General features: G+C 55.0%; 2 protein-coding genes across 11 annotated transcripts; one reads left to right on the top strand and one right to left on the bottom strand.

Moving 5' to 3' along the window:
• The first annotated feature begins 508 nt into the window (after positions 1–508).
• On the top strand, positions 509–17,566 carry STAT6 (signal transducer and activator of transcription 6). 7 transcript variants are annotated; one of them, XM_037127050.2, is made up of 22 exons: positions 509–690; positions 4,170–4,306; positions 4,708–4,846; positions 5,162–5,245; positions 5,653–5,791; positions 5,918–5,970; positions 6,124–6,326; positions 6,917–7,048; positions 7,162–7,350; positions 7,654–7,741; positions 7,869–7,991; positions 9,167–9,259; positions 9,586–9,792; positions 13,547–13,641; positions 13,738–13,874; positions 14,208–14,354; positions 14,564–14,627; positions 14,731–14,838; positions 15,033–15,125; positions 15,917–15,982; positions 16,077–16,205; positions 16,296–17,566. In XM_037127050.2, exons 2-22 carry the CDS (start codon positions 4,170–4,172, stop codon positions 16,483–16,485), a joined length of 2,616 nt encoding a protein of 871 aa, XP_036982945.2. In that variant the 5' UTR covers positions 509–690; the 3' UTR covers positions 16,486–17,566. The 7 variants fall into 7 exon arrangements, with proteins under 7 accessions (XP_036982945.2, XP_036982946.2, XP_036982940.2 ...); XM_037127051.2 differs by lacking the exon at positions 509–690 and adding an exon at positions 866–968; XM_037127045.2 differs by lacking the exon at positions 509–690 and adding an exon at positions 896–1,118.
• Positions 17,528–23,739, bottom strand: NAB2 (NGFI-A binding protein 2). Of its 4 annotated transcripts, none has more exons than XM_037127055.2 (7): positions 23,557–23,739; positions 20,945–21,818; positions 20,368–20,501; positions 19,987–20,038; positions 19,762–19,894; positions 19,363–19,569; positions 17,528–18,370 (listed from the first exon to the last, which is right to left on the bottom strand). In XM_037127055.2, the coding sequence occupies exons 2-7, from the start codon at positions 21,800–21,802 to the stop codon at positions 18,261–18,263; spliced, it is 1,494 nt and encodes a 497-aa protein (XP_036982950.1). In that variant the 5' UTR covers positions 21,803–21,818; positions 23,557–23,739; the 3' UTR covers positions 17,528–18,260. The 4 variants fall into 4 exon arrangements, with proteins under 4 accessions (XP_036982950.1, XP_036982948.1, XP_036982949.1 ...); XM_037127053.2 differs by lacking the exon at positions 23,557–23,739 and adding an exon at positions 23,272–23,546; XM_037127054.2 differs by lacking the exon at positions 23,557–23,739 and adding an exon at positions 23,272–23,546 and having other exon boundaries at positions 19,363–19,554.
• Positions 23,740–24,158: the final 419 nt, after the last annotated feature.

The raw sequence follows: 24,158 nt of genomic DNA, 5'->3' as shown, positions 1-24,158 counted from the left end.
GTTTCTCAGGTTTGGGAGTATGAAGGCCTCTCTGGGTCTCTTGGCCTCTGCCAGAAAAACCTGCAGAAACTATTCATTAGTTACGATGATAACTCAGAAGGCGAGCAAGGCTTATATGTGTGTCTCCCTGTGGCCGCATGTGGCTCTGAGTGCTGACATGCCTGTGAGCCTGCCTGCACATGTGTAAGTGTGTGTGTGTGTGTGTGTGTGTGTGTGTGTGTGTGGTCTTGTGGCTGGGGAAGTTGTGCATGTGTGTTTGTTTCTGGGTGTGTCTCAGTGTTTACCCCAGAAACAGGAACTTCACCAAGATTCGTATTCCAGCTTGTCGCTTGGGAATCCGCAGGCAGAAACTCCAGCTAGTGCCCACTCCCACAAGCTCTGACGGACCCTGCAGTCTTCCAGAAATCCGAGCCAGGGATCCCCTCCCTCCTTCTCCCTCCCATCAGTGGTCACGAGATTTCTAAGGCGTTCCCTACCAAGAAGGGACGAGGGGAACTAGGCGTTCCAGAGGTCATCGAGCTCTCCAGCTCGATGGGTCCTCCGCTGGAGGGAGTGCGGAGCCCAGAGGGATTTGCTTTCCTAGAGCTACCAAGGAGCCCAGGCCCCTCGTGAGCCCAAATGCCAGGACCTCTGCGAAAATCTGAGTATGGGAGAGGCAGTTTGGAACTGCACATCTCTGCTCGGCACTAGGTGACTTTCTGGAGAAAAGTTGATCACTTTGGGGGGGGAAAGAGTAGGTGGGCATCAATCTCCCCTCCATCCAGGCCCCAGGGCCCTAAGCCCCGTCCTGTCTCCCCACCGCTTGGCACAGGAGACACACTTTCTTCCTCTTCCTCCTCCAGCCTACTTTCTCTTCTCTGTGTCGTCAGAGCTCCAGGGAGGGACCTGGGTAGACAGAGAAGCCGGAAACAGCGGGCTGGGGCAGCGACTGCTTACACTGAGGAGGAAGGACAGGGAGAGGATTGTGTGTATGTGTGTGTACTTTTTCTTTTTGGTGGTGGTGGTGTTGGGGGGCGGGTGCTGGCAAGGCCAGCCCTGAACTCGCTGGACAGAGCTAGAAGCCTATGGCCTTGCAGTGCCTGCTGAAAGAGGGAGAAGACAGCAGAGGGGTTGCCAAGGTGAGGGGATACCTCCGAGGATGGGAGGGTGGGGGCCTCCTGACTATCAGGTGTGTGTGTGCCACGGGTTGGGGGGGATTAGCCCGGGGCCTCTCGGGATCCTCCCCACGGTGGGGCAGATGGCCCCCCAGAAACTGTTTCAACTGGTGTTGATAGCTGGTCCTACTGGGTTTCGGCAGTTTCGAATCTCAGAGGAATGGGGGAGGGATGGGTACAGGGCCAGCACTACCACCTCCCCTGCCTGGGTCACTTTTTCCACACCGCCGTCCCCCCAGTGACTCTAAAGCCTGGGGAGGAGGGCGAGGTGGGTGTTGTGTCGGGGGAAGTGGCTGCCCCTCCCTGGGAGGTTGCCGCCAGAGGCTGAGTGGGCCGACCGGCCCTATCCTTCTGCCCCGTGAAGGTTCCTGCTCGGGAACCGAGGGACGGGCGGGCTCCAGATGCAGACCTCATGGTGCCCCAGAAGAGGGGGAATTTCCCCCTCAAACCTGCTCCACGCTCGGCCGCTGTAGACGCGGAGATTTCCCGGCGGCCCGAGGTTAACCCTCCGCGTGCCGCTGGCTCCGCCCCCCGCGCCCTCCCCGCCCCCACGGCCACACACGCACACGTCGGGCAGCTCTGAGCAGCTCTTCTGACTTTTGATCCTGTGGTCCCACGGTCAGAGGACTCGGGAATGGAGGGGCAGAGGAGATCAGGTCTGGGCCAGGCAGCGGGTGATGAGAACTCTGGGCGCTGGGTTTTTTCTTGCCGGGAGGGAGGGGAGCACGGGCCCCACCCCCTCACGCCGCGGCTCCCGCGTCCGCGTCCGTGCCAGTCTCGCGGGTGCGTCCCGCAGACGGTGCTCCTGCACTGACGAACCGATCGACCAGCTTCGTCGTTGGGTGGGGGTGGGGGAAAGTGTGGTCTCCTGCTGTCCAGGGACGGAGCTGGGGAGGCGGTTCGAAACCAGGGAGGGCCAGGAGGCTGGTCACGCAGCACGGGGTTATAGACCAAGGGGGACTGCCTGTGACTTAGGAATAGCCTCGGTTCTCAGTAGGATAGGGGTAGGGGGTCAAATTCTTAGCTCCATGAGAAACAAGAGAGGGAGAGAGAAGGAATGGAGTCCTCCCTTGAATTTGAAACACAGACCGAAATGTGCCCCACCCCAAGGTGGGGTTAAAAAAGGCCTATTGGAGGACGCTGAGCAGGAGGGGAGAGGATTCTGCTTTTGGGAGAAAGTAGCTGGGGGTGGGGGCAGGGTTAGGGGCAAGAAGCAAGAGGATTCTATTTTGGGAGAAAAGGACTGGGGTGGGGGGACTGGCGGGTGGGGGGGAGGTCTTGAAGCAGGAGTCTCCAGAGAAGGGGCCCCTCTGTTCTCTATCCCTTTGGGAGTCCCAGGAGGAAGGAGATGCTTAAAGCCCATCAGGAGGATTTGGGGTTACTGAGTTGGGGGAGGCCCAGGGAGTTTCCATTCCTTCCTCTCCCTCCTCTCTGGGAGAAGTACATTACCAGAAACATGAACTGAGAGACCCCTGGGAAACCACTGGTTTATTTATCCCACTCTGCAGCTCACTCAGAAATGGGGTCATAACCTTCTCCCCTACTTCTCCCATCTCCTCATTTCCCCTCTCCCTATTTTATTCTCTGTCCTTGGCCTCGTAATTAAGCCTCTGTCTCCTCCTCTTCTAGATTCTTTGCTCAAGGCTTATCAGCCCCACTCCCTGTGCTCCCCCTCCCTGTTCTCGCACCTTCTTGCTGAGCACAGTGTGGTGGTTAATCCCCACTTGGAGTCAAATCCTGGTTTCTGAACATGCTGCTGAGTGGCCTTGGCAAGTTAGAGAACCCCTTGAGACTCGGTTTCTTCGTATCTTAAAGGAGATAATGATATATTTAAAACACTGTGTGAGGCTCTAATGAGATCATGTGCTTAGTGTAACGCCTCGAACATAGTAAGTGCTCAATAAATGGTAGCTGTTATTGCTCTACCAGCCTCTTCTTCACCATCTAGCTGCCTAATTTTCAAATTATCTCATGTGACCCTGGAATTTGGAGAGATTTCTCAGGGACACCTGTGGGGTCAGAAGGTGGAGAGAGGCAAGCAGAAGCAGTCGAATTCCAACTCTACCACACTAGCTTTCAATGGAGAATCTCCAATTTCATACCTGTTATGTAATTGGGATTCCACAGATTAACACTATTGCTTTAAAAAGTTTGGAAAGTTGCCCTGACCAGTGTGGCTCAGTTGGTTGGGCGTCGTCCTACAAAGTGAAAGGTCAGCGGTTCGATTCCCGGTCAGGGCACAAGCCTGGTTTGCAGGTTCTGTCTCTGGTTGGGGTGTGTACAAGAGGTGATCTATCAGTGTTTTTCTCACGTGGCTGTTTCTCTTCTTTTCTTTCTCCCTCCACCCCCTCTCTTTAAATATAAATAAATAAATAAAAATTTAAAGATTTTATTTATTTATTTTTAGAGAGGGGAAGAGAGGGAAAGAAACATCAGTGCATGGTTGCCTCTCATACTCCCCTCCCCCCACCCCTCACTGGGATCCTGGCCCAAAAGCCAGGCATGTGCCCTGAGTGGGAATTGAACCAGCGACCCTTTGGTGTGCAGGCCAGTGCTCAATCTGCCAAGACACACCAGCCAGAGCTAAAATCTTTTTAAATAAATAAATAGTTGGGAAATTTCTGCCCCTCTCCAAGCATCATGTTTATAGATGAAAAGACTGAGGTCCACAGAGGGGAGGTTCCTTGCCCACAGAACCAGAGCCAGGTCTAAAGCTGCAATGCAAGTCCTCTGCCTTTTTCCAGAGAGCTTTCCTCAGTGCCCCCCACCCCGTCCCTTAACTCCCCGCTCCTCTGGCTGCAGCTCAGCTCTTCACACCCTATCACCCCCGTGTCTACTACTGAAAATTCACTTTGTTTCAGGCACTGACCCAAAATGTCCCTGGTGTGAGGTGGTCTGGCTGTACGTGATGGGGACAGTCTCTGGGAGGACTGTCTTCAGGAGGTCCCTGGCTGCCCCAGAACATAGGCCACCTTTCTTGGACACCTCTCAGAGTGGCCTGTTCCTTTCCTCCAGATGCCCTCCAAGCCCCAGATCATGTCTCTGTGGGGGCTGGTCTCCCAGATGCCCCCAGAAAAACTGCAGCGGCTCTATGTTGACTTCCCCCATCACCTGCGACATCTCCTGGGTGACTGGCTGGAGAACCAGCCCTGGTGAGTTCCTGCTGCCCCATGCTAATCCCCCAGGTCCTTCTCCACCCACTTTTCCTTTAATCAGATTTTCTCTGCACTATTTCAGGACTTGGGACCCATTATCTGACATGCGGTAGCCTAGATTTAGCAGAGAGTCTGTGTAACCAGACTATTTTGTGTCGACACTTGGAGTCCCCTATCTTTTAGAAGGCTGAACCGGAGAGGTGGGAGGTCAGGGCTGGGGCAAGGGCACTTCCCATCACAGCTGGGAGATTGGTGAAAAAGAGGCAAGATGAGGGCTGCAGAGGGCCTGGATGGAGAGTCGTAGACGAAGGAGCCATTGAGCCGTTTACTGTGGGGTGAAGAGTTAGTAGAGCTGATGAAGCCCTCACCCAAAGCTGCCCATCCTGATTTTCCCACAGGGAGTTCCTGGTTGGCTCAGATGCCTTCTGCTGCAACATGGCCAGCACCCTACTTTCTGCCACTGTCCAGCATCTTCAGGCCTCAGCCAGGAAGCCAGGGGAGGGCAGCGCCGTCTTGCAGCACATCAACACCCTGGAGGTGGGGGCAGGAGGAGAGGGGACAAAGCTGCAGTGGGGCTGGAGTGGAGCTGGGGCGAGCGTTGGATGCTGTAAGAAAATTGGTTGGGCACAGGAAACAAATTGGTGTTCCTGTGGTTAGCTGTTAGCTAGTATGCAAATTAGATTTTAAAAGCATGCAAATGCATGAAAACTTCTGGAGTCCTCAGTTGTGTTGCCTTTCAGTGTGTGCGTGTGTGTGTGAATTGAGGCCCGTTCTGGGAGCGGTGGTTTGGAGAGGGAGACTGATGTGGGTAATAACCAGGCTAACTCTGCCTATCACCCTTCATTTCTGTAGAGCATATATCAGAGGGACCCTCTGAAGCTGGTAGCCATTTTCAGACAGATACTTCAAGGGGAGAAAAAAGCTGTTATGGAGCAGGTATTGTGATATTCCACCTCCTACCCCAACTCAATTCTCTGGAACTTTAGCCTGAGCCATGAGAAACTAGAAGGAATGTGAACTTCAGGAAAGCCTCGGTGTTCTAGGCTCAGGATGACTCAAGTAGTTCCTATGGTCAGAGTGAACCCCAAGACAAGCTCAGGGAAGCTTCAAATGAGGGACTGGGGGTAGTGAGGCCTGAGGAGAAGAGCAGGGAGTAGGGAGCTGAGTCTGCTTATCTTTGGGAGATTCAAAAAGGCAAGGAAGAACTGTCGAAGGGGAAGCAAGGGAAGTGGCCCGTCTCCTTTTCTGCAGAGCATAGCAGCCAGCACCCCTTCAGGGAGTGGATGCCGAGTAGAGAGCAATGGGCAGTGTTACAACTCTTAATGTCTGTCCCTCCCGTGCAGTTCCGCCACTTGCCAATGTCCTTCCACTGGAAACAGGAGGAGCTCAAGTTTAACACAGCCCTGCAGAGGCTACGACACCGAATGGGGGAAAGCCGCCTTCTCCGAGAAGCGTTGCAGCAGAAGGCCGAGGCTGGCCAAGGTGGGGACCTGGGCCTGGGGCCCTAAGAGGTTTCTGGGTAGTATGTGGGAGCGATCCCCTCTTGGATCTCACCCTTGACCGAACCTCAAATCTTTCTTCACTCCTGATTTCTGCTCCAACCCTCAGTGTCTCTGCACAGCTTGATAGAACCTCCCGCCAATGGAACTGGGTCAAGTGAGGTGAGTAATGGACTGAGAGGTGGAGACTGAGCTGAAAATGCAGTCTTTGAGGGATCTAAAATCTAATCTCTGTGATGGAGATTCGATCTCAGAGAGACAGACTGAGGTGCGGTAAGGGAACGCCAGAGAGGTGACAGACAGTCCTATCCTCAGGAGCCGGGTGAGGAGGCAGTGTGTGGCCCCGGCTCAGGCCTTCCCTGCCTGCAGGCCCTGGTCACGTTGCTTCAGGAGACTGTTGGAGAGCTGGAGGCAGCCCAAGCCCTGGTGCTGAAGAGGATCCAGATTTGGAAGCGGCAGCAGCAGCTGGCAGGGAATGGCGCACCGTTTGATGAGAACCTGACCCAACTACAGGAGAGGTTGGGGCAGGGCTGACAGGGAAGGGAATGGGCTGGAAGTTGGCACCCGCTGTTTCTGCTGGAGGACCCACAGGAGTGAGAGAAAAAGCCAGGAGAGAGGGCCTTGCAGTGGGCCACGATTCAGAAGCCAGTACCAGCAGAGCTATGCACACCATTGTTCAGGCCACGTCCTGTGCAAGCGTGCCTGGCCAAGGGGGCGCAAGTGGGAGTTTGTTCAACCCACGCTTTTCTCTGCAAGCCCCATGCCCAGAGGAATGGGAATCTGCTTTCTATTTGGTTCGTTGGGAAGAGCACCATTTAATTTGAGCAAAAGCACCATGCATACTGGCAGCTGACCCAGGTGTCAGAGCCCCAGGGGGAGAGGCAGCTGGGTTTCCATAGGGACAGCAAGCACTGAAAAGGAATCTCCCATCCAAAGCCAAGGCAGGTCCCAGAACCCTTTCAGCCCAGGTGCCTTGTGGCCACACCCACCGCCCATCCCACCCTTCCACACACAATGTCCTCTTTTCTTCCTGGGTTTAGGGACAGGGCATCTAGGCTAGAGCAGGTAGCCTGAATCCTGTGCTTCCTGACCCCTGTCTTGCCCCCAGGTGTGAAAGCCTGGTGGACATTTATTTCCAGCTGCAGCAGGAGGTGGGGGCAGCTGGTGGGGAGCTTGAGCCCAAGACCCGAGCAACCCTGATTAGCCGGCTGGATGAGGTCCTGCAAACCCTGGTCACAAGGTATGCCCTGTGAACCCCCAGCCTGGCCTGGAGCAAACCCCAAGGGAGGAAGAGGGTTAGAGTTGTGAGGAGGGAACCAGCCACTAATTCCCCTGTGTTTTCCTCACTTTCAGCTCTTTCCTGGTGGAGAAGCAGCCCCCGCAGGTTCTGAAAACTCAGACCAAGTTTCAGGCAGGAGTTCGATTTCTGCTAGGCCCACGATTCCTGGGGACCCCAGCCAAGTTTCCACTGGTCAGGGCTGACATGGTGACCGAGAAGCAGGCGAGGGAGCTGAGCAGCCCCCAGGGGCCCGGGGCTGGAGTGTAAGCTGGGGCTGGAGAAGGCCTCTGGGGGTGGTGAAGGCCAAAGAAGCCTGGGGGAGTGACCCCTTCAGGAGGGAGGGAGGGCCGAGGGGTGCATGACCAAGGCAGAGGGAGGGAGGCGCCCATCGGTGTTGGAGTGGGCAGGACATCTTGATCTGGCCAAGATGGGGTGCCTCTCCTAAGAACCCAGCAGGGAAAGCGGAGATGGAGATAAGGAGCCAGACGTCCACGCCCCTGACCTGTGGACTCGAGCTCCTCCCCACGCCTGGCCCGGCCCACTCATTGTCTGACCTTCCCCGGCAGAGAAAGCACTGGGGAAATCACCAACAACACCGTGCCCTTCGAAAACATGGGCTCCGGGAACTGCTGCTCCGCCCTGTTCAAGAACCTGGTGAGGGCTTCAGGGAGCACTGGGGAGGCGGGAGTGGTCCTCAGACTGCGGGACTCTCCTTGGAAAGGGTGTTGGGAGCCCAGGGCTTTCAGTCCTCACTCCTGCTCTCCCTCACCCCATCCTGCAGCTTCTGAAGAAAATCAAGCGGTGTGAGCGGAAGGGCACCGAATCGGTCACTGAGGAGAAGTGTGCTGTGCTCTTCTCCACCAGCTTCATGCTCGGCCCCAACAAACTCCCCATCCAGCTCCAGGTGAACCAGGCCCCAGCTCCGCCCAGTCGGGGGCCCCAGGGCCTCCCCATGCCACACACCGGGCCCTGGGGCCTCCCTCCTTCCTGATGGGCCCACACGGTTTGTGCCTGGCACTCATGCCAGGATGAGCAAGGGGAAGCAAGAGCAAGAGTGCACATGGCAGGGAGTCAAGGGGCGGCACACCTGGCACCTTTTTGTAGGCTGGGGCACGGTTTTATTTATTATTTAAAATTTTTTAATGTTTTATTTATTTATTTTCTTAGAGAGGGGACGGGAGGGAGAAGGAGAGATAGAAACATCAGTGTGTGGTCGCCTAGTGGGGACCTGGCCCACAACCCAGGCATGTGCCCTGACTGGGAATTGAATCAGCAACCCTTTGGTTCCCAGGTTGGTGCTCAACCACTGAGCCACACCAGCCAGGGATGAATTTTTAAATTTATTTTTATTAGAGAGAGACAGAGAAAGACAGAGAAACATCGGTTTGTTATACCACTTATTTTTACATTCACTGGTTGAGTCTTATGTGTGCCCTGACCAGGGATTGAACCCATGACCTTGGCTTATTGGGACGATGCTCTAACCAACAGCTACCTGGCCAGGGCCAGGGCACTGTTTTAAGTGACACACACACACACACACAGTTCTCACAGTAACACATGAGGAGGGTATTATAACTCGCCTCTGTTTACAGATAAGGACATTGAATCATTTGTCCAGGTCGCATAGCACTAAGTGTTGGAGCTGGCATTTGAACCCTGGAGGTCTGCTCCATAGCACTGACTCATAAACACTTTTCTACATTAAGGCCCCAGTTGAGGTTTAGAAAGCATTTGAGTCCTGGCTGGTGTAGCTCAGTGGATTGAGTGTGGTCCTGCGAACCAGAGGATCTCGGTTTGATTCCCAGTCAGGGCACATGCCTGGGTTGCAGGTCAGGTCCCAGCAGGGGACACACGAGAGGCAACCATACATGGATATTTCTCTCCCTCTCTCCTTCCCTTCCCCTCTAAAGCTAAATAAATAAATAAATTTTAAAAAATAAAAACAGAAAGCATTCGATAATGCACCATGAGTTTTTAACCATGTTGCACGAGTTCAACAGTTTCCCCCTCAGAGCCAGCCCCCTAAGCAAGCCCTTTGCCGCACTGAGAAGAACCTCCGCTCCTTACCCACTTTAGGCTCTATCTCTGCCCCTGGTGGTCATCGTCCATGGCAACCAAGACAACAATGCCAAAGCCACCATCTTGTGGGACAATGCCTTCTCTGAGATGGTGAGGAAGGCTTGGAACCAGGAGGAGGCAGGGTGGGCTCTAACAAGGGGGGTGAGGTATAGGCTGGCGGGTTGACAGGCATGTTCAAATGGAGTACCCTTACCTTCTTATGGACCCACCCTCGTACTTCTGCCCTCTTTTCATACCAGTCTTGACTACCATGTTGTAGCACTCTAAACTGCTGGAGAAGCACCATCTTTGTGAGCGAGCTCTGGGGACCACGTCTAGGAGGCTCGGCCTTGGGAAGGTGGGAAGAATAAAGGCCCCTCCTGAGGGATAAGGGGGGTGATAGTCTGAGGAACCTTTTCCTTTCTCCTTCCCCCCAGGACCGTGTGCCCTTTGTGGTGGCTGAGCGGGTGCCTTGGGAGAAGATGTGTGAGACTCTGAACCTCAAGTTCATGGCTGAGGTGGGAACCAACCAGGGGCTACTACCAGAGCACTTCCTCTTCCTGGCCCAGAAGATCTTCAACGACAACAGCCTCAGCATAGAGGCCTTCCAGCACCGTTCTGTGTCCTGGTCACAGTTCAACAAGGTCATTCCCCTGCCCTTTGGACCGCCTACCCCCACGCTGTTCATCCCTGTGGCACTCGGGGACTCCTCGCTCTCTGCCTAGGGACTGACTGCTGGGGTCTGCACCAGGCCCCATCATGTCCATCAGGAAGGCCTTGTCATGGCCCAGGCAGGAAAGCCCCTCAGCTCGGGGGCCAGCCCAGGGGATGCATTCTCTGGCATCTCTCAGATTTTGGTATGGGGCCTCTGTCTTCCCTCTTTACCAGTGCCTTGCATGACTCACCCAGATTGTGTGTAAACACAGCTCAAAATAACTTTGCCCAAATGGGAAAATAGTTCCTATTGCAAAAACCAGGGTGAGCCCTGGCTAGTGTGGCTTAGTTGGTTGGAGTGTTAGCCCGCAGACCAAAAGGTCATGGGTTCGATTCCCAGTCAGGGAACATGCCTAGGTTGCGGGTTTGGTCCCTGGTTGGAATGATGTTTCTCTCCCTGTCTCTCTCCCTCCCGTCCCCTCTCTCTAAAATCATGGGCATGTCCTCAGGTGAAGAGGAAAAAGAAAAAAAAAGGATGAAATCCCACAGGGACATATGATAATAATATCAGCACCTATATGTTGATAGGTTACTATGTGTGGGGCACTGTGCTTAGCACCTTACATATTTACCTCATTTATTCCTCCCAACATCTGAGGTGGGTGTTATTATGATTCTTGCTTTGTAGACCAGGAACCTGATGCTCAGAGGGGTTAAGTACTTTGTCTAAGGCCTCCCAGTGGATGAGTGTCATGGCTGGGATGGAACCCCATCTTTTAAAAAAAATTTTTTTATGGAGTGTGAGTGTGTGTGTTTGCTTATTAGGCTTCTGTCTACCTGTTTGCAGGGGGGTGTGTATCTAAGTACCTGTCATCGCCTGTTGGTCATTCTTCCATTCTCTCTCTCTCATTTTCTCTCACATCTCACCCACCCATGCCACATTTCAGCAAGCTTCTGCTCTTCACTACCTATCAATAATTAAAGAATGTCATACAACTTAGGGAGTCATGATTGAATGCCAACCCATTTTAAATATATACATACACACATATATTCTTTTGGTTAAGTAAGGCAATTATATATATATTTTTTGTTTTTTTTATATTTTGTTTTGTTTTTTTAAGTATGTTTTATTGATTATGCCATTACAGTTGTTCTGTTTCCTCCCTTCAGTCCCCTCCACCCTGCATACCCCTCCCCCACCATTCCCCCCTTTAGTTTATGACCATGTGTCTCAAGTTCTTTAGATTCTGTATTTCCCATACTATTCTTGCCCCACCATCTATTTTCTATCTACTGTCTATGCTACTTATTTTCTGTACCTTCTCCCCCCTTCTCCTCCTCCCACTCCCGTTGCTAACCCTCCGTGTGATCTTCATTTCTATGGTTCTGCTCCTGATCTAGCTGTCCTTTTAGTTTGCTTTTGTTTTAGGAGTGGTTGTTAATAACTGTGAGTTTGCTGTCCTTTCACTGTTCATCTTTTTTTAACTTCTTTTTCTTAGATAAGTTCCTTTAACATTTCATATAATAAGGGCTTGGTGATGATGAACTCCTTGAATTTGATCTTATCTGAGAAGCACTTTATCTGTCCTTCCATTCTAAATGAAAGCTTTGCTGGATAGAGCAATCTTGGATGTAGGTCCTTGCCTTTCATGACTTGGAATACTTCTCTCCAGCCCCTTCTTGCCTGTAAGGTCTCTTTTGAGAAATCATCTGACAGTCTGATGGGAACTCCTTTGTAGGTGACTGTCCCTTTATCTCTTGCTGCTTCTAGGATTCTCTCCTTCATTTTAATCTTGGCTAATGTAATAATGATGTGCCTTGGCGTGTTTCTTCTTGGGTCCAACTTTTTTGGGACTCTCTGAGCTTCCTGGAAGCCTATTTCCTTTGCCAGATTGGGGAAATTCTCCTTTATTATTTGTTCAAATATGTTTTCCACTCGTGGCTGTTCCTCTTCCCCTTCTGGTACCCTTATAATTCGGATGTTGGAACGTTTAAAGATGCCCTGAAGGTTCCTAAGCCTCTCCTCCTTTTTTTGAATTCTTGTTTCTTCATCCTTTTCTGTTTGGTCATTTTTTTCCTCCTTCTGGTCCACTCCTTTGATTTGAGTCGCAGTTTCCTTTCCATTACTATTGGTTTCCTGTGCATTTCCCTTCATTTCAATTAGTTTAGCCTTCATATGTTCCTCTAATTTGTGACTAAAATCAACCAGTTCTGTGAGCATCCTGATCACCAGTGTTTTGAACTGTGCATCTGAAAGTTTGGCTATTTCTTGGTCACTTAGATTTATCAGCTCAGGGGCTCTGAGTTGTTCTTGAGCCATGTTTTGATCTGTTTGTGCCTGTTACGTATGAGGAGCAGAGCCTTAGGTGTTCACCAGGGCGGGGTCACCCAGGTCACTAGGTTGTGATACTGTATGTGGGGGTGGGGTCAGAGAGGGACAATAGCGGTCCCCTCTGCTGCTTCCCACTGCTAGGGCCTGCGTGGTCTGTCTCACTGCTTGCTCCTTCACTGGTTTATCTGCGCACAAATGTGTGACCATGGTCAGCCCTCAGCCCTCAGGGGGTCCACCGCCTTGCACCCTCAGTGGGTCTGCCTGCTTCTCCACTCCTGGGATCTGCCCACGGCTGCCTGCACGCCTGGGTCGCGTGCCCGGGTCTGTCCGGTAGATCTTTTCTGCCCGACCCCGCTCTGCTGCTGGCTCTGCCCCTTTTACCGGTTTGGCTGAAGGGTTCGTTGTTGTCAGAATTCTGTATAGTTCAATTTTCTGTGGTTTGGCTGCATTTTTATTGCTAAAACTTTGTTGTTTTTAAACTTGGTTGTGCAAGAAGGTGCAGTGTTTCCACCTATGCCTCCATCTTGGTGGAAGTCCCTAAAAAATATTTTTAAATTTGTTTTTAGAGAGAGGGGAAGGGAAGTAGAAAGAGTAGGAGAGAAACATTGATGTGTGGTTGCCTCTCATGTGTCCCCTAATGGGGACCTGGCCTGCAACCCAGGCATGTTCCCTGACTGGGAATCGAACCGACGACCCTTTGCTTCACAGGCCCGTGCTCAATCCACTGAGCCCCACCAGCCAGGGCAGAACCCTCTTACTCTTAGCTACTATATTTTACGCCCTTCAAAATAAGATGGCTCAGAACCAAGTGTGTTAAAAGAACAGGGAAAAAGATCTGGGTGTTTTGGTTGACCAATGGCTGGGTAAATGCAGTCATGTACCACTCTCTTAGAAAAAAAGGAAGAAGGAAAAGCCCACAGGACCAGGAAATGTGTTAGCAAAGGGAGCAGGACACTCACGCCAGGCAGCCGCCTCCTCTGGACTCTTCCTCCACCAGGCCTCAGGCCTCGTTGTGGGGGAGGGCTGGGCGTGATGGAGCATAGTGGTGATGAGGGGCTTTGGCCCAGACTTCTTGAGCTAAATCCCAGCTTCACCTCTCACCAGCTGTGTGGACCTGCACAACTTACTTGACTTTTTGGGCTTCCATTCTTTATCTGTAAGGTGGGATAGTTATAAGACCTATCTCTGTAGCCTTGTGAAGATCAGGTAAATTCATTTATGGAAAGGGCTTGGAATAATGCTTGGCACGTGGTAAATGAGTGTTGGCTGTTTTCATTGATGGGATCTTAGGTCCAGTTTGGTCCCTCTGCCTTGTGACTCTGTCATGTGGGTACTCACAGCCCAGTGCCTGCCCCATCCTGGCTCCAGCTCTGGCCCTTTCGTGCTCACTCTGCCCCCACCCCCCACAGGAGATCCTGCTGGGTCGTGGCTTCACCTTTTGGCAGTGGTTTGATGGCGTCCTGGACCTCACCAAACGCTGTCTCAAAAGCTACTGGTCAGACAGGTGAGTCCCTGCCCCAGGTGGCCTGAGCAGCTGTACCTCCAGCTCCCTGGCCATCTCCAAAGCCTCCATCCCCATCCTCTCCTGCATCCTGGCCAGGCTGATCATTGGCTTCATCAGCAAACAGTACGTCACCAACCTTCTTCTCAACGAGCCTGACGGAACATTCCTTCTTCGCTTCAGCGACTCCGAGATCGGAGGCATCACCATTGCCCACGTCATCCGGGGCCCGGATGGTGAGGCCACCCCAGGCAGTGCTCTGACTCTGTGCCTGTGCCCTGTGAGGTTTCTTTTGGGAAGGAAATATTTTGGCTTCCTTGATGCCAACTCTGATCTTCAGAAAGTCCTTTCTTAGGTCTGACTTTTCCCTTCTGTGGTGTAAACTTCCACTTTCTCAGTGGAAGCTCTGTGGGGATAGAGACTAGTGGGTCCTCCTCCCCAGGACCCCACTTGAGGTTCTCTCCTCCTGACTTGGTAGATTGAGAGTGAGTTCTGTGTGGGGTCTGGGAAAGGGAAAGAAAATCTGGACATCTGGACAGAGGGGACTCAGGGTCTCATTCCTGTTGTAGGCTCCCCACAGATAGAGAACATCCAGCCATTCTCTGCCAAAGACCTGTCCATTCGCTCCCTGGGGGACCGAATCCGGGACCTTTCTCAGCTGAAAAACCTCTACCCCAAGAAACCCAAGGATGAGGCTTTCCGGAGCCACTACAAGCGTGAGCTGGAGCTGGCCATTCTGACTCCTTCCTGCTGCCCACCTCCCCCCTGGTCCCCGTTGCTCCCTCCCTGCCCACTGTGTGCCATCCCTGTCTTCTCCCCCCATTTTCGTAGCCCCACTTCTCCTACTTGCCATGCTCGCTATTCCCACCTTCCCTCCTCCCTCCCCCCGGAGCACTCCATAGCTCTCCTTTCTTCTCTACGACAGATGAACAGATAGGTAAGGATGGCAGGGGTTATGTCCCAGCTACCATCAAGATGACTGTGGAAAGGTGAGTGTGGTGAGGATGATGGGCCAGGCCTGGTACTTACTTGCAGGCAGGGGTGGTGGCATCAACGATCAGTCGGTCACACATACCTCCTTCCCTCCTCCAGGGACCAGCCACTGTCCACCCCAGAGCCCCAGATGCCTACCATGGTGCCCTCTTACGACCTTAGAATAGCCCCTGACTCCATGAACATGCAGCTCAGCCCAGATATGGTGTAAGGAGCATGAGAGGCGGGCATGGGAATGGTCTGCACAGGCGGACTTTCAGCATGGGCAGCTGGGAGAGCTGGCGCTGGGGGCTGAAAGAGGGAAGTTTCCCTTCCATGAAAGGGAGTCTTCGTTCTTAGGCAGGGGGTGGGGGCGCCCAGGAGAAGGGCTGGCATCAGAGGGTTCTGCTTTCTTTCCCCAGGCCCCAGGTGTACCCACCACACTCTCACTCCATCCCCTCATTTCAAGCCCTCCCCCGGGAAGAATCAGTCAACGTGTTGCCAGCCTTCCAAGAGTAAGTGAAGAACCTCTTGGGAATGGGATGGGAATGCCCAGCTGCAAGAGGGATGGGCATTCAAATTTGTTAGGAGGGCCTCTACTGTGAGAAATGGGCAGCGAAAAGCTTTGTCTCTTTTGTTCACTTCATTGAGGCTCAGGGGTTAAGGCCCAGACAGACTTCCCTGGGCTTGGCTTCTAGCTCTGCTACTTAACTGACTTAGGGCAAGTTACTTAACTCTGGTGCCTCATCTGTGAAACGGAGGAGAAGAATAATACCTTCCTCACAGAATTACTGTGAAGGCTAAATTAGTTAATAATACGTGTAAAGCTGAGCAAAGTTCTGGCTTATAGAAGGAGCTATGTGTGTAAGGGTCAGTATTCTCTCTCCTGCCCCTGGTATCCACAGTCACTTATCTGCTGTCTTCATTTTCATTTATTCATCTGTTTTGGCCTTGAAGCGATATACACACTTGCTGTTTCCTGGGTAACACTCAAGTACTTATTAACTCTTAAGCCAGGTGTGACATCTCCCTCCCAGGAGTTGAGGTGGGGGACTTAGAGCTACCAAAGTTCAGAGTCCAAATAAACATCAGAAATTAGCTAATCCAGTCCCCATCCCTTCCCAGTCCCCAACACACACTTTACAGATGGAAGACTGAGCTCAGGCCATAGACATGGCTTGTGCTAGACTATGCAGTCGAGATCAGTAGCTGAAATTTTTGTTCCCTTGTTCAGTGGTCTTGACTTTGCAACACCCAGCTCTTGCCCAGCCTTCCTTTCTCTGACTGCCTTCCTTTCCGTTTGCAGACCTTGCCTGCCTATGTCCTCCAACGTGAACCAGATAAACCTGCCCTTTGACCAGCCTCACCCCCAGTGAGTGGCATCCCCCATCCTGACCCCCTGGGGCCCTGCTTACTCCCAGATTTACCCCCACCCACCAACGTCTCATTTGCTTTCCTGGTCCCAGCAGGGGCCTGCTGCTGTGCCAGCCTCAGGAGCATGCCATATCCAGCCCCGAGCCCCTGCTCTGCCCGGATGTGACCATGGAGGACAGCTGCTTGAGCCAGCAAGTGGGAGGGTTCCCTCAAGGCACCTGGTGAGCAGCAGCCTGGGGTTGGCAGTTGAGGGTGGGCTACAGGGGTGGGTGCCCAGCCCATCCCACGGCTTCCCTCCTTCCTCCCGGCAGGGTCAGTGAAGACATGTTCCCGCCTCTGCTGCCTCCCACTGAACAGGACCTCACTAAGCTCATCCTGGAGGGGCAGGTGGAATCAGGAAGAGAGTCTCTGGGAGCCCAGCCCCTCCCGCAGCCCTCCCCCTATGGGCAGTCTGTGATCTCCATGTCCCATCTGGACCTAAGGCCCAACCCCAGTTGGTAATCCCAGCTGGAGGGGGAGCTCAGCGAGTCAGCTTTTCTACCCCAATGGACCTGCTCTGGAGCCTGCCCATGCTGCTGCCAAGCAGCGGTTGGGGAGGGTGTCCTGCTACCCCCACCTACTCCCTCATGAAGAGGAAGACTTCGCCAGGAGAAGGCACAGTGGGTGGAGCCTATCCACGTCTTCTCTCCTGCCACACACCCCTGCCCTCTCCCTTCCAATACTGGAAGAGAAAATCGGGTTCCAAAGTGAGACACGCCCCAGCATGCCCAAACACGCAGAATGAGCACATAGCTCTCCCTGAGAGACGGGGCTGAGAAGGAAGGGGGCTAGGCAAGAGCCCAGGTTAAGGCACGGAGGGCTTCTCCTCCCACTCCCAGCCAGGACCCACGATGCGCGTGTAGAGAAAGGCAGACATGTGCACCCACCTGCACTAGAAGCTGGGGATGGGGGCAGGGACAGGCTGGGTCCTAGCCCTGGCGGGACAAGGAAGCAGTTCAGGAGACCCTGGGTGGGAGGAGGAGAGGGGCCTGTACACTTAGTTACTGGTGTGGGATTTGCCCAGATTAAAAAACAAATCCTAAACAGCACCAGATTCCTGACAGTCAGATGGAGGCTTCCGATTGTGCACGATGGTGCTGTAGTACACGGGCTGTGTCCTGGTGTACAGTTCTGTTAAAGTGTGTACTTGAGACACGTTAACATACAGATGTCAGACATTAGTCATACAGCCACATAGAACATTATCTAATCTTGCCTATGACCATATAAGTTGTGAAGTGTGAGACACTGCACAAAAGGCACTGGTGAGCATGCTGGCCTCGGACGCGTGCCAGCCCAGGTGTGCTCAGGTGAGCCTGTGTGTGGCTGTGACAACACTGCCGACCCCGCTGGAAGCTGCGGTGCGAGTCTGGGGCCAGGCCCAGGTGTGTGGTCCTCTCCCCGTACTAGGGGCCCTCCCCACTGCTTCACTTCTGTCTCCCAGCCACGGACAGTTTCCCTCCGCCCCCAAACCACTGTCTCCCTCTTGGTGGGGGGTCATAGATCATAAGCCATAAAATAAACTTTATTCCAAAATAACAAAATAAATAATCTACTGTACACAATCTGAAAAGAAAAATGCTCTAACTGCTCAGACAGGTGCTATGGGCCAGCCCCTAGCTTAGGGAGACACTGAGTCCGACCCAGGGCTCCCACGGGGGCTGGTGAAGGGGTCCCCACATCCACCACCACCCCTGCCAGGGAGGGCAGGGCACGAAGACTTGGGGGAAAGATGGGGATGAGTGGGAAAACTGCAGCACTTGTTAAATTAAAGAAACAAACTAGAAGCACAAAAATGGGGGAGCAGAGGGGAGGAGAAGCAGGTCCACCCCTCGGGGGCAATGTTCCACGTTAGCCGCTGGACCTCCCCGGGAAGTCTCCCTTTCCCCCATGTCCAAACCAAGTCCAACTGCTCACACCACTGGTTCAAACTAGAGAATGGGAGTGGGTCGTGTTAGGGAAAGGAGAACCCCGGATGCCCTGGAAGCAGCGTCCTTGCCCCTAGGGGCCCTGGGCAAGGGTGAGGGGCAGCAGGCGCCCTCCTTGTGTCCTCTCGCCAGGCCCCTCCTCATTATTGCTTGAAGCCCCATAGTTCTGTGCCCATGGAGCAGATGGGGAGGCAGGAGAAGAACAGAGGAAGGATCCAGGGTTGTGACCGGATGCCAGGGACGGAGAGTGTAGGGATCTGTGGAAGCCAGAAGTCCGGGGGCCTGGGTATGAGGGTACCAGTCCATCCCTCACTGCCGGCTGGCCTCAGCCTCCACTTTCACACTGCTCCTTCGACCTTCCACCAGAGCTGGATGGGATCCTGGGGCAGGACATCGGTCCAGCAGCCCTTCCTCGAACTCTGTTGGGAGAAGGAATAGGTTAGGAGGCTGTGGGGTAGATGCTGCAGAGAGAAGTGGTTGAGAACAGAGGCAGGACTAGAGAAAGCTGCAAAGATGAACTTGATGTACTGTGTGACTGCCTCCTGCCCACCATGTGTACACGGGAGGCTCCACGTCCAAGTGTGCGCACCCCCTCCTCTTTCTGGCTGTGCGTAGCTCCCTGTCTCTGTGTGTGTGTCTCTTTTTCTCTGTCTCTCCCGCCTCTGCTCTGCTGGAATTTCTGGTTCTGTCAGGAGCTGTGGGGGCGGCTTGGCTCTGACCTCTCCCCCTCCCCCCTCCCCAGACTCTGCAGCCCCTACTCTTCTCTGGCCCCCCTCAGGGTGCCCCACCCACCCAACTATGCCCCCCAAGTTTCTTAGAAGTCACGTCAGTGGGAACACAGGAAACCAGCCTCCTAGCTCCTTCCCGAAGAAGAGCCCCTCTTCCAGTCCCTTCCCCCACTTCCCACCCACACACAGTTTAAAAATACCAAGCTAGGGTTGGTGGCTTTGTCTGCTGCGTCACTCTCAGCCCAGCCGCTGCCCAGCCCTTTGCTGGTCTACTCCCCCTTCCCCCATCCACACACAAAGCACCCCCCTTTGGGCTCTTCCACTTCTGGGCTGGGCAGCCCCATCCCAAATGCTAGCCTGCTCCACCCTTCTGCATTGGTGTTAAGTTCTCTCCGAGCTTCTCTTCCTGGTGACCCTCCTCTTCCCCTTCATCCTCCTTTCTGTCTCCCTGATCCCCCAGCTCCCTCTTCACAGACCCTCCTGGGTGGGAAAATCCTGCAGGGTCCTCCTCTTCTCAAGCCAAGGCCTGGTTGGCTGGAGCCCCTGGAGCCCCGACCACCCTACTTACTACCCTCTCTGGTGACTACATCCCTCTTCCTCCCACCTGGCCCCAGGACACCAGGATTGCTTACATGGGGCCTGGGTGGAAGGGTGCTTGGGGACAGCACTGCTGGCTGCCTCACCTGCGAGAGGCGGCTTTGCAGGCACACAGGGGCTGAGGCGGCCCACGCGGTCATGGGAGACGAGGCGGGCTAGCCGCAGCCCCTCATCCATCAGTGTCTGCTGCAGGATGTGGCGGCTCCACAGCCCATGGGCTGGCAATGCCAGAGGCAGGTCAGCAGGGGGCGGCGTCAGCCTTGGGCATGAACCCACAGCTGTGGGCATGGGCACTGGTCAGGTAAGGGACTATAGTCAACAGAACCCCCACCCTCAACCACGAAGCCAGACCCACAGGTTCAGGCCCTTCTGTCCCCATCCAGCCAGGCCTCCCAACTCTGTTCCAGGGAGTTGCCTCCTGGCTCCCTTCTCCCACACCTTCCACCCTCTCCCCAGCGGAGAGAAGTGTTCTGATGCACACTCACCCTGCAGGTGTCCATCTAGACTCTCCCCAGACAGGCTGGCGCTGTCTTCCTCCAGGCTGGGGCGGTATGGGGGCACATAGGACTCAGGGCCTGGGGGAGGCTGCTGGATTTCAGAGTGACTCTGCTCTCCAACCTGTGGATGTCCCAATGGGGAAATGAGAACTCGGCAAGGGAGGGTGTTGGGGAAGTCTGCCCTACGCCCTGTGTGCAGCCTGGAAAATCTACCTCCTGTTTCAGCTTCTTCAGTGGGGGGCCTCCCAATTCTTCAGGGTGAAGCCTACAAAAACGGAGAGGAACCGGAGATGAGGCTGGGGAAGCACATGTGATGGGCAGGGCACAGAGTCCCGTGAGGGGCATGCATGAGTTCAAGGTCCCGGAGAAGACCTAGCTGAGCAGGAATCTCAGCTGAGGTACTACCGTTGTTGGGGGTGGGAGGGGACCTGAGATAGATGGGGAGGGACCAGACCTCAGACAAGTGGACTTCGCCAACTAGAGCATGCAGGTTGGTGGCAAGCAGGCCTGGAGGCGCCTCAAGTGGAGGTTAAGATGTGACCCAGCTCTTTCGCAGGATCCTAAGCTAGGAAGGACTTGGAGAAGGGATCTCACCTGGAGCCCTTCAAGGAGGACAGGTAGGTGCTCTCTCGGGCCACTTGGCGTGACAAGGAGAAGAGTTCTACCCTCCGCAGTAGGAGCGTGTTGTCCCTCATGCAGAACTGGGCAGCAGCCTCGTTGATGGTCAGCTGTGGAGACAACAGCCAGAACAGTCAGAATCCTAACTCCCTACTGCCTCGCCCAGAGCCCCTCAACAAGCCTTCACCATCAGACAAATGAGGCCCACCCTTCAGAGGCTTGCTTGGGTTTAGACACTACCCAGAAGTTTTCCCAGGGAAGACCTAGGTCAGCATGCATAGCTTCCTAGGAATGCCCTGGGCTTCCTCTGCTCCTCTGAGGTCTTGAGTAGAATGAAGCTGGACAGCTGGGCTCTCACCTGTGTCTCTACTCCCCCCTCAGCTGAGGAGGGAAGCACCACAGCAGCTGGAACTGGGGTGGGGGGAGAGGGAATCAGGGCCTGGAATCCTGGTCCAGGGGCAATGAAACAAATTTGAGGAGCATGTGGATTCTCAGAGGTGAGCAGGTTGAGGCTGGGGAACCAAGAGCAATCTGGGGAGACTGGGGTCCTCACCTCATGCAAGCTAAGCTGCTTGCCCTCCCGCCGCTTCGAGTCAAAGCGGCCGTAGATGATGCTGTATTTGCGGATCTCCTCCTCCTTCTGGCTGTCATTATCATCCATCTCAAAGATGTGCCCCACGCTCCGCGCCAGCTTCTTGTTCAGCTTCAGCAGGGAAGTCACCTCCCCAGCATCCCCCCTCGGGAAGCTCCGGAAGATCCTCTCCACACTCTCCACCACCATGCGCACCATCTCTGGCTCCAGTCTATCCGGAGCACCCCCGGCCCCGGCTGCTGCCAAACCTCCAGCCCCAGTTCCCTCAGGGACTCCTCCCCCTGCAGGTGGGGAAAAAGGGGGTGAACCAGCTTCCTCTTCTCCTCCCACCCCAGTATCAGACTCTGGAGTGCTCCGGCCTGGCCAAATTCGGGCGTCTCCTGCCCCAGGTCCCCCAGGCACCGGTGACAGCTTCTCTCCAAGTTCGAGGGGGCTCTTAGGGCTAAAACTTCTAGCACTGCCAGCCTTCTCCCCTGGACTGCCATGACCGTTGCTCATGCTCCCTTTGCGGGAGCCCGCGGTCTCAGAGATCTTGAAAAGCGGAATGCTGGACACGGGCACGGCAGGCACAGGCTGGCTGAAGAGCCCTGGGTTGGTGGCCCACTCTCTCAGTGCCTTCTGTAGGCGGCGGACATGGAGGGGCTTGGTGGCCATGCCCACGAGTGCCATGATCTCCAGGAACTCCTCCTCACCCGCCTCGCACAGCTGCTGCACGTCGTCCCCTCCCTGCTGGATGAAGGTCTCATAGTAGGAAAGAAGATTGGCGCGCTGCAGGACCCGGTACAGCTGCAGCTCCCCCAGTGTCCGAGGCAGTGCCATGACTCGGGCACTGGGCCTGAAGAGGAGGCACACGTGAGAAAGAGGGGAGTAGTCAGTCCAAGCCCCACTGAGTGAGTACCAACCCACACTCACCACTGTCCTCTCTTTCCTGCCTATTTTTCTTCTCTCTCTCTTGAATGCTCTCCCTACTCAGTATCCAGGCCTGGGCACAGACTACAAGAATCAGATCCTGCTCAGAGACACCGAAATGCCAGGGCTATCCCAGACTAGCTAGAAGTACCAAACGCCAGCCCAGTCACTGCCGAAGTCTCATGTTCTTAGCTCCCATCCTCAGCTTTTACCTTTGCTGTTTTGGGACATGGGGATCTTGAGCGCTGAAGCTAGCCAGCACACCCTGGGATGACTAGATGTCCCTCTCCTCCAGAACACGATCCTCACCTTCCACCCTAAGCACTAGCAGAGTCTCACCGTCACTCAAGGTGACATGCCACAATGAGGTGAATACAGGACCCAACAGCAGATACCTGGGACCACTGCTGGTCAGCTTCACTCCCTGGTGGCATCCTGCCCCTACCGCTGAGATGGAGATGTGTGGCCCCTTCCACGCCCTTTTCCCACTCCATGAGCAAGGTGGACTCCTGCTCTGCCACCCAAAGCTTTCCCAACAGATTAAGCATTTTTAGCACACTCTTGTTGTGTTCCCTCCAGGACCACCCCTCCCCTCCAGACTGCTCAGTGTGGCCAGCTGGCCCCTCTCCCAGCAATGACCTTCGACACCTGCTTGGTAGGTAGGCCTGGCACTTCAACTCAGGCACAGGAGAGGAAAGGAGTGCCTCAATTGTTCTGCTCTGGGTCTGTTCTGCCCACACACACTCCCACAGTGGTAGCGTCTGCGGGTGAAAACCGCCTAGAGGCTCCCGCCTACCCTCTCATTTTCCACCCACATCTCAAGTGGAGTGGGGGAGCAGCTCAAGACCTCTTTGAGGGAGGGGCTGCACTCCGAAACTCCTCTCCCCACGCTGTAAATAAAGCTACAGGAAAGAGAAGTGGCCCCTAAATGCACTCCTTGCTACACAGAGCCTCGTATGCTCCCTGGGCTCAAAGGCTCCAGCTTCTACCCGACCTGGGGCCGCCTGCTCCATGCCAACGACAAACTGAGCCGGCTAAATGCCCCGCGTCACCTCCCCACCTCAACCGGGCACCGTTGCCAGCTAGAGCTCCAGGGTTTCCCCTGGCGCTTGGGGGCCCCATATTCTCTGCAGGGGGCTCATGTGCCAGGTCATGCCCACAAAGTAAACGGGGGATGGACATTTGGCTACTATTCTCTCGTATCCAGATTCATCAGATTCCTGACTGATCCCAGGCCCTCCCCCCCAATTCCATCAGTCTCCACCCTTCACCCCGTTCCACTTCCCCTGGACCTCTCGGTGACCTAAGCCCTGCGGACCCCTCCCCGGAGTCCAGCTCCACCCATCCCCACTCCCCGCCGATTCCCTTTTCCCACTAACTTGAGTCTGGGCTGCGGGGTCCGGCGGGGGCAGTCCCCTCCGCCCGGCGGCTGCTCGGTACTGGGGGAGGGCGCTCTGTGCATGGACGGCAGGAGACCACCGGGGGGTGCCCCTCTCAGTGCCGGCACTCGGCGCCTGGTGCGCGCTGCGCTCTTCCCGGCGCGCGAGGCCGTGTCCGCCGCTGTCCGGGCTCCGTCCCTCCCTCTACGTCTCCTCTCTCCTCTCCAAACCTCCGCGACTCTGTCTGTGCCTCTGCCCCCCACCCCCTTCCCCGGCTGCGCTTACCGCCTCTCCGCGCCTCCGCCCCCGCAGGACGCACGGGAGCGAGGCCCCGCGCAGCGCTGGCTGCTGGGCGGGCGGAGGGCGTGGGCAGAGCCGGGGGCGGAGGCCGGGGGCGGGGGGCGGGAGCCCGGGCCTCGCGGCCCTAGGCGGAGACACTCCAGCGGAGAGACTGAGAGAGGCGGAGACTGAGACGCTCGGAGCTAGGGTGTCGAAGTGGGGACTAGGGTGACCCAAGCCGGGCTGGGGAGGCGGGCTTGGGGACCCAGCGGGCGGGGCGAGGTCGCTCCAAGCCGCCCACGCCGGATGCACAACCAGCCTTCTCCGCGCCCACGTACCCACGTGAGCGCCCAGCCGGCGACATTCCTTCCCCCTCCCCAGCCCGCCACCCCTCCCGTGCGGAGAACGGAGTTTCACAACCACGCACAGGTACACAAAGACGCCGAGAAGCGCACGGATGTGCAGACGCGCTTAAACAACTGCGCGGAAGCCCGTTTGCCCACACTCAGGCCTCCCGGTGGTGGACGTGTGAATGTTAGGAGCCAAGAAAAGTTGGCGGCTTCTCGGCTCCTTTGTGTGTGCATTTATGGGAGGTCTCTGCAGGAATC

This window comes from Artibeus jamaicensis, unplaced genomic scaffold (assembly GCF_021234435.1).
Source record: "Artibeus jamaicensis isolate MK-2021 breed Jamaican fruit bat unplaced genomic scaffold, CSHL_Jam_final contig_233, whole genome shotgun sequence".
NCBI lineage: Eukaryota > Metazoa > Chordata > Mammalia > Chiroptera > Phyllostomidae > Artibeus > Artibeus jamaicensis.
The sequence above is the reverse complement of the archived record's forward strand: the minus strand, read 5'-3'. Positions and strand labels throughout refer to the sequence as shown.

Coding starts and splice junctions, on each gene's coding strand:
- STAT6 (XM_037127045.2), top strand. CDS start 1,065: ATGGCCTTGCAGTGCCTGCTGAAAGAGGGAGAAGACAGCAGAGGGGTT. Junction 5,792..5,917: donor GAAGGCCGAGGCTGGCCAAG/GTGGGGACCTGG, acceptor TCCAACCCTCAG/TGTCTCTGCACAGCTTGATA. Junction 13,642..13,737: donor AAAAGCTACTGGTCAGACAG/GTGAGTCCCTGC, acceptor CATCCTGGCCAG/GCTGATCATTGGCTTCATCA.
- NAB2 (XM_037127053.2), bottom strand. CDS start 23,354: ATGCACAGAGCGCCCTCCCCCAGTACCGAGCAGCCGCCGGGCGGAGGG. Junction 21,819..23,271: donor ACCCCGCAGCCCAGACTCAA/GTTAGTGGGAAA, acceptor CCTCCTCTTCAG/GCCCAGTGCCCGAGTCATGG. Junction 19,895..19,986: donor TGAAGAAGCTGAAACAGGAG/GTAGATTTTCCA, acceptor GGACATCCACAG/GTTGGAGAGCAGAGTCACTC.